This window comes from Mesitornis unicolor, unplaced genomic scaffold (genome assembly GCF_000695765.1).
Source record: "Mesitornis unicolor isolate BGI_N332 unplaced genomic scaffold, ASM69576v1 scaffold1080, whole genome shotgun sequence".
In the NCBI taxonomy this organism is placed as follows: domain Eukaryota; kingdom Metazoa; phylum Chordata; class Aves; order Mesitornithiformes; family Mesitornithidae; genus Mesitornis; species Mesitornis unicolor.
This window is the reverse complement of record NW_010156042.1, coordinates 79,031-87,426: the sequence shown is the minus strand read 5'-3', so window position 1 is coordinate 87,426 and position 8,396 is coordinate 79,031. Positions and strand designations below refer to the sequence as shown.

General features: G+C 37.7%; 1 protein-coding gene across 1 annotated transcript in view; it reads left to right on the top strand.

Annotated features, from left to right (window-relative positions):
- The window catches only part of PHKB (phosphorylase kinase, beta), a gene marked incomplete at its 5' end in the record, with an annotated part of 40,476 nt that overhangs the window by 16,513 nt on the left and 15,567 nt on the right, over positions 1-8,396 (top strand). Inside the window, 7 exons of the mRNA XM_010189530.1 lie at positions 420-503; positions 954-1,058; positions 1,907-1,989; positions 2,070-2,160; positions 5,319-5,380; positions 5,469-5,631; positions 6,465-6,546. Of these exons, the coding sequence (XP_010187832.1) occupies positions 420-503; positions 954-1,058; positions 1,907-1,989; positions 2,070-2,160; positions 5,319-5,380; positions 5,469-5,631; positions 6,465-6,546 (670 nt within the window). The remainder of the gene's footprint in view (positions 1-419; positions 504-953; positions 1,059-1,906; positions 1,990-2,069; positions 2,161-5,318; positions 5,381-5,468; positions 5,632-6,464; positions 6,547-8,396) is intronic.

Here is an 8,396-nt window from a genome sequence, read left to right as displayed (position 1 = left end):
GGCCAGACAATAAATGCAAATGAATCTTTAAAAAATGATCCTTTAAAAAAAAAAAACCAACCTATTTCAATGAGCAATTTGAAGATTTTAGAAGTACTTTGTTGGAGGAAAGGGCTGCCATTCAGAGGGAATGGACAGGCTGGAGAGATGTATTAAATTTGGTGTTAGACCTGTAGATGTACCAAATCTACTCTTCCCTCACTTCATTAATTGTTGTTGTATAGGTGTGTGTTTAAAAACAAAACAAAACAAAACAAAACCAGAAAACCCCCAAACAAACAATAGCAATGATGACCACATTCTATGACTCCTGCTTCCCAATTAAAGCAGAATGCACATGGCTTTCTCTGAGACTTGGTAGGAGCATAAGAAAGGCTTGTATAGAGGTGTCCCTCAGTTTTCGTGATTCTTTCTTACAGGCTTACTTCCATTTGGGAGTCAATGACAAATTGGGACTATCTGGAAGACCAGACAGGCCTATAGGATGCCTTGGAACATCAAAGGTTGTTGCAAGAAATGTTTATGTTATTGATGCGTATTTCAGATAAACATCTAATTAGTTTCTGAATTATTTTAAATAGAATTGAAATGTAATTTTATTTTATGCATATAACTTAAAGTTGTTTGAATGCGTTTCGCTGCGCTGAATGCACATGCTCTGTCTTCCTATTAAACTGTCCTGTGTTGTCTAGACATGCAGTTACAGCAGGCCTTGGCCAAAGCAGGCTGAATGGTGATGAAGTGATCTGCTTTAACTGAAACAGAGTCTAGATCTGCATACCTAATAAAACCTAAAATTAGATATGGAGGTTTTATTTTAAGTGTTTTTAAATTTAACTCTTCTACATTGATTATTACTTTGACAGTTTCAAAATACCTTTTTTCCTTTTCAGCTACTTCAATGCTTCAAATACGTTAAAGAAAAGATTAATGGAAGCTTTCTCTCTCAACAGATTTATCGAATACTAGGAAAGACTGTAGTTTGCTACTCGATCATTTTTGATCTAAGCGATTTCTACATGTCCCAGGATGTTATGATGTTGATTGATGACATTAAGGTATTTATCTTCAACTTTGCCTGTGAGAAACTGACAAAAATAGAGTCTGCAGAAGAATAAACGGTGAAGTTTGATAAAATAGAGGATTGAAAGGGGTGCACTGTGTAGTGTATATTCTTCTAATATAAACATTAACTTGCAGTTTCTGCTGGAAAGTGTATTAAGATGAATATCCTGTCAGGCCAATGCGAATTCTAGTGAGTACCTGTACCTGACAAAAACAATCACCCAACAGTGACTGGAATTCTCTAGTGCAGCAAGCGAATTATCATTTGTTTATTTGGGAAAACAAATGTTCTTGGCTGAAAAGAGAACAAGACTGGGCTGTTTAAGGGAAATAGGAGAGCCTCACCTGGAGGAAATACTACTTGATTTTGCACAAGTACTAAAATTTGCCTGCCCCCCCCCCCCTTTAAGGCCCGCAGCAGAGCAGAGCTTTCCTGTCAGGTCCCTGGGCTTGTGCAGCTACTTCCAATGCACAGACGGTGGCACTGGATATTCCTCCTGAGGAATATGGCTACGATTGAAGCACTGGATTCCCATGAGTACTTACTTGGTGGTTACGCGTAGCTCAGTAGACTGCACTCTGTGTAGTGGTTTGGTCTGTGATCAGTGTATGTGCTAGGAGTATTTTCAGAAAACTTGTGAAATAGCAGTGCTGGAAAGCAGTTTATATTTGTGGAAGAAATCTGGTAGTGGTTTATTAGCTAAGATTTTTTTAATCTGTTGGGTTTTCAAGTCCTGTTATTTTAAGATTTCTCTGTTAATGTCTTGTACTGTGTATTCTGGTACATTGTGGTTGTGGTTGTTCTTTGGGTTTTTTGTGACTAACATTATTTCTTGCCTAGAATGCACTGCAGTTCATTAAGCAGTACTGGAAGATGCATGGTCGTCCACTGTTTGTTGTACTCATCCGTGAAGACAATATAAGGTAGAGAGACAGAAAAGCATCATTTTCAGTGTGGTATTTCCCCAGTTGTAAGATTAATGGAGTTCTGTTTCAAATTTCAGAGGGAGCAGATTCAATCCCGTATTGGATATGCTGGCAGCCTTCAGAAAGGGAATTGTTGGAGGAGTGAAAGTCCATGTTGACAGAGTACAGGTACGACGTTTTTTCTGAACGTTGTGTTCTTGCCTCCCAGTATTGGTACATGTATTCTTACTACTTTGGTTTTTTATGTGACTCCTGAGTATTTTATTTAGTATCATAAAATTAAGGAGTCAAGAACCAAGACTTTGCACAGTTTTTGTTTTATCTCAGAAAAACTCATGGGTTTATTTTAATTCCTCTCGATGAGTCTTTTGAAAGTGATAATCTTTAGAGGATTTTCAGAAGGGAGAAGTGTTTTTTGTGTTCAGCAATCTTGTGAAATTACCACCAAAGGATAAATCCACGATGTCAAGCATTGAGGGATTTCTTTTGATTAGATACTCAACGAGGAAAAAAAAAGTGCTTCACATATTAAAATTCTTACAAGAACTAAGAACTACTTTTAACATCTTTGCTGTTTGAATTAATCCTAAAGCAGGAACATTAAAATGTGAAAATTACTGAGTGCGGTGCTGGTTTTAGATACATATATGTGCTAGATAATCTTAATTTACACCTATGGAAGAGCCCTTCTTTTTGTAAAAGAGGAGACCAAGCTACAATTGTTTTTTCTTGTTCCCTAGACAATAATGAATTTCTAGAATAGCTGGGTCACTTGTAAATTTAATACTCATAGCTATAACGGCTTAAAATATCCTTGTAATCTTTCAGACATTTATGTGTTTCTACTAGTCTCATGTAGGTCGTGTAGACTCTCCTGGTACTACTTACTTTTCCTATAAATGCTAAGTGCCATTACTGTCCATGGAAAACCTTTCATTTGTTGACAGTGTTTGTTGTGTCGGGTTTTTTCTTGTTTGATTTTTAACTGCAGTGATTTTCTTGCCTTGCATTTGAAATTTCTCCATCTACGTAATGTGTATTTTAAGCATTACACTGTTACAGTCACCAGGGAGAGAACTTCCCCTTTCATACTCATTGGCCTTTTGGAATGATTCTTTTTTTTAAAAAAAAAAGTAATTAATTAGTAGTATTAAAGTTTTTAAGATGTTGACAGTCATTGGTCTTCACTTTATTTGGTATCTGTTAAAAAGAGTACATGGTAAAACTACAAACAAATGTTTATTTGGCCTTAAAATACCCCACAGAACCAACAGAACAACAAAGCAGGTGTATGACGTATGGTGCTTTAGAATTGTACTGGGAGCTCCCTGGGGCTTCCTCTGTTACCTGCAGTCATGATTTACCACTGAAACCAGCCCGGTGAGGTGAAGCCATCGGCTGCGTGGCCTCTGCTGCGAGGGGCAGCCGTGTCCCGTGCTCCAGTCCCAGCCAGCAGAGGAGGACAGCTGTGAGCCCGGCTTGGGCTTCACTTGGGGCCAGGTTAAGGTTGCACTTACTGCAGTTATTGATGATGAGTCCAGCGTGGGCACTCTCTGAATTCTGTAACCCAGAACTATAGAATGATCAGGTTTGAAAGCAAAACAAGCCCAGATTTGGTTAACAACAGTTAATGGTGTAGAAGTGAAGAGCTGGTAGCTTTTGCAGGAGGACAGAATGGGTCAAATCAAGTGCAGAAATCACTTTCAGTGGATCTGCTATTGAGAGAATCATTTGTGTAACTGGGCCTTAATACAACTTCATTAAATACAGTTACGGACTTGCTCAATCCTCCTGTAGACTTCTGACTGAAAACTATTTATAAATCCCCACAAGAATGCCTTATGCTTTTTCCAGAGACAAATTCTTACGGCATCCATAAATACAATGTGCTCACCTCCCCATACATCAGTGTAACATGTTTAATAGTGTTGCAGCATATTAATTGTTAAGATTTAATTCCTGTTATGGCATTCAGCTAAGGATATAAAAACTGGATTGGGTTAAATGGAAATTGTCTTGCATCTCTTTTTTATTCTTAACGTCCCTTTCCCTTTTGCAGCTCTCCAAAGCCTTTACATCTTTCTTTTCCCCTTTTTATAAATGAATGGTAATGTGGGTGATCAATGCAGTCAGTGATAGAAAATGGTGTGCTTTGTCCATCAGTTTAATTATAATCTCTCAATCTTACTGCACAGTTGTCACATTTTTGAAAAGCCTTGTTTCATAATGGGGGAAGATTTGGGACAGGGGACATGTCTAATTTGCACTGTTTTCTTAAATGATTATACCAACAAAATACATATTGAATCTTGTGAATTGTATTCAGCTGCTTCATTTAGATACAAATGTGCAAACATGCCTAGAGATAGAATGTGTGTCTCCAATTGGGTGAATGGTCTTTTTTCTTGTATAATATACAATATGTAGTTTCATTTAAAAATGTGTATGATTAGAAGCTCTTTTCTGAATTTCTCCTTCATAGTCTTCACGTGTTTAAGTAGATGTGCAAGTCAAAGAATGAATGACACTAGCAATAAAAGCAAAGCCGTTTTTTAAATATTCAGTCATCTCTCAGTGTAGCTGATCAGTATTTTACTGCAACTGGTGTACAATGAAAATGGAATTTAAAAGTTCACAATACACACTCAGATTTACTTTGCTAATAAGAACCATCAAAAAGCAGTCTCAAAAATGCTGTAGCACAATAGGTTTCCGCTGGAAGTATATAAATAGGAAATGAATATAAATTTGGACTGAATGAATTGTAATGACTACATCAGATAAATGCAACGTTGAATTTCAGGTATGTAATATTCTGAGCTGCATTTGATGTGCAAGCTTAGGGCAGGCATGCTTGGATTAAGGAATGACTGCAGAGAAGGAAATGCTTTATGTTGTGTTTGCCTGTAACATCACAGAAACTGACAGGAAAACTACCCTCCCTCAGCGATCCCCAGAACAGTCAGTGTGGTGATCCAGAGCACGGGCATCATGCAGGACTCTGAGGAATGCAGATCCTTGATCCCTGGATTTTGGCTTGATCTGGTTTTTGTCTGGAGCTGGACATTGTTGATTGAGCTGTACATTACACACAAAAGAACAGCAGAACGCCAGCAAAAAAACCCAGCAGCCCTGAGAGACTTCTATCTTAAGTGAGAGCTTAAGAAAGAGGAAAAGTGCTCAGAAAGTGTAATGATATTTGGAACTGTAGATGAAGAAACTACTTTCTCAATGAAGACCACCAGCAATATATTGAAATCAAAAGACAACTATATAGTTATGTACATTTCTGCATCTTTTTTAATGTTTACAATTTTTCATTTCAGACATTAATATCTGGAGCAGTTCTTGAACAACTTGACTTCTTAAGAATCGCCGAAACAGAAGAGTAAGGCCATATGTAAATTATAATGATGAAGTATTTGAGAATTAAAATATTTTCAGAACTATGAAGAACTGATATGCTTGTTTTTCAGGGCTCCTATATTTAAGAGTTTGGAGGAGTTGGATCTTCCAAAACATTCAAAAGTCAAGAGACAGTCTAGTACTCCAAATGCTTCTGAACTTGAGCAGCAACCAGATGTAAATATTAACGACTGGAAAAACAAGTCAACGTATGAGATCCTGGAGAAACTTAACGTAAGAAAACTTGATAAAGATACAGTGTAACATCATTCTCATGAAATGAGAAATTACGTGCTGTTATTCTAACAGCAGCCTACTTAGGTCAACAGGATTAGTGCCATGGTTCAATGTTAACAATACAGCTAGTAACGTAAAATGTCTGAGGTTCCTCTTCACACTCAGGGAATCTTCCTCTTGGCAGTCCTTTATCTTAAGATCACAGAAGTTTCTGGCCCCTTCACGCTGTAACTGTTGGCTTTTATTTGTCCCAGCTACCCAAATCTTCTCTGGTAATAAATGACCATCTAGGAGGGGATCCATTTGTTGGACTTCTATGAATAGATATTTTATTGCTAGACTGCAGTTCAGAAGACCTCAGGAGTTGGTGGTCACTGAGAGACTGGAAACTTCTTAATGATGTCAAGGGAAAGTTCCAATCTGGCATTTTTCTAATATCGAGAAGAAAACCACCAGTGGCTGTTTCTAGATGCAGTGTTTGATAGGAACACACAGTACTCTTCTTGGTTCCCTATGTCATGACAAGCATTTCTGGTGTAAATGATGGAACCCAAGAACAGAAAATTAGGAAACGTTTCCAGGACCAAATTATTGCACCTTAATTTGAACCATGAAGAAGCCTCTGCACACAGCAGTGACAAGGATAACAGCATTCATAGGCCATGAAATAGTTACGAAGTCCTCTTAAAAACAAAATGTGTAGACGTTTTTTTAATTTTTTTTGAAAAAGGCCCTTTGGCTTCACTTGAAATTTTTAATAGCTCTTCTGGTTTTGCTTCACTGAAAATCTGAAGGCTATTTGTGGTTATGTTGTTGCTGTTTTTTTTAAGGACTGCAATTGTCTAGCAAGTGAAGCATTACTCTCAAGTATATTGCTTAAAAGGGAAGGACCGAATTTTATCACCAAGGAAGGTAAGAGCTTCTTTCATTTGACTGTTTGAATATTTCAGGGAGCAGCTGTATGTTTAGTGGTAATGAACATGAACAATGGCCATGCACACAAGCAGTTGTGGAGCTATTTTCTTTGCCGTTTAAAGCAATTTCTGTATTAAATGGGAAATGCAAATTCATAGTGTGGTGGGGAATGAGCTGCTAAATATATGATTTTTTTTTAGATTGTTTGTAGGACAGTGCTGTATCTGGTTGTAAATTTGAATACATAGATATAAAAAATGGGATTTTACGTTGTATAGAAAACTGAAACTAAAGACAAGTTTGTGTGTCTGTGTAACAGTCTGAAATGTGTGAAGCTTTATACTGAATTTTGATTTTACTTTTATATATTCAGACTTTAATTGAACATATCTGTGAAGCTTACTCTGATTTTGCATTATGGCTTTGTATTAAAAGCACAGGATTTAAATTAATGAAAAGAAATTCAGAAGAGGGTACTGAGGCTTGTGGCTTTTGTGCTACAAGATTTGATGTGTTGGGGTTTTTTTTTCCGAAGACTGCTTACTAGCTGCCTTTGTCTATGTGAATACTCCTCAGAAAAAGAGGAATGTTAAGATCAATAATGCTCTCTTAGTTATTCATCAAGCAGTGTCACCTACCACCTCAAGTTATAGGGCCCTGTTTCGTCATTTTTATATAAGACAGCTGGTTCTTGTGATGAAAAGTTGTCATTTTGACATAAATATACTTTACGTCCACGTTGCTCTATTTAAATTGTCAAGGAAAACAATGTAAAGAATGCAGTTCATTGGCTAACAGGCAATATAATGTGGATCCAAAGTCATGCCTGGGATCGGAGCATTGGGCACGCGTAGCGTCTGAAGCAGGCTTTTTCGCCGTTGTTACCTGCACTGCTGGCGGGCTCTGGGAGCCTCAGTAGCTTTCTTCAGTCCTTTTTAGGTTGTGTCCTCCTTTGCTCTGGAGACAACTTGAGGCAGACTTCCTAACCTCTGTAAGCAACCAGCATAACCTCTTTTGACCGTTAGATCATGTTGATAAACTTAAAAACTCTATTGAAAGCATTTAGGTCAAAACAAGTCGTGCTGTGCCTCAAGCTAACTTGTATAGACCTTTTTGTGCCATCCCACGTGAAAAGGTGATAACCTTTTTAATATGCACCTTGCATTAAACAGTCTGAGTCACTGACTAAAAGTTCCTGTCCTCCTATGACTGGCGATTACTGAGACTGACATTAAATAATCACACAATCAATAAAACGTAAGTCTGGAAATAAAAGCTGAAGAACCTTGGGTGTCCCAGCTGACAGGCAAAGGCTATGATTCTGTGAGTCAACTTCTGCTACTATTGTTGATATAGATGAACTTACTGTTCACCGCTAAGTGCCTGGCATGTAAAACACTGCTATTTCATCTGAGAATTTAAAGTCTAGAAGCTAAATGAAGTCTAAATAATGGAATGTTTGTCACCACTTTCACATAATGGTACCCCCACTTGACCCCTGCACAGTTGAAAAGACATCAGTATAGCAAGTTGATGCACTATGATAAATCATGGGCTAGCAAAAAGATGTTCTCTTGTTCTGATCAATGTAATTAATGTGTACTTCATGCCTTCTCTGAATCCTGGACTACCTACTCTGACTTAGAAGCAGTGCTCTTCCTGTTTCCTGCCCTCTCTTTTTTAGGTCATGTCTGTAGCACAACGCTGCTTTAATTCATAACACTTCACAAAATGTTCTCTTTGGTTTTGGCACACAGAAAATCAGCTTGGGGAATGAGAGTGGTAAATCAGTAATATAACATCTTGAATATATGTCCAGTATCTCCTGTTGTACTTTACAACGGTGA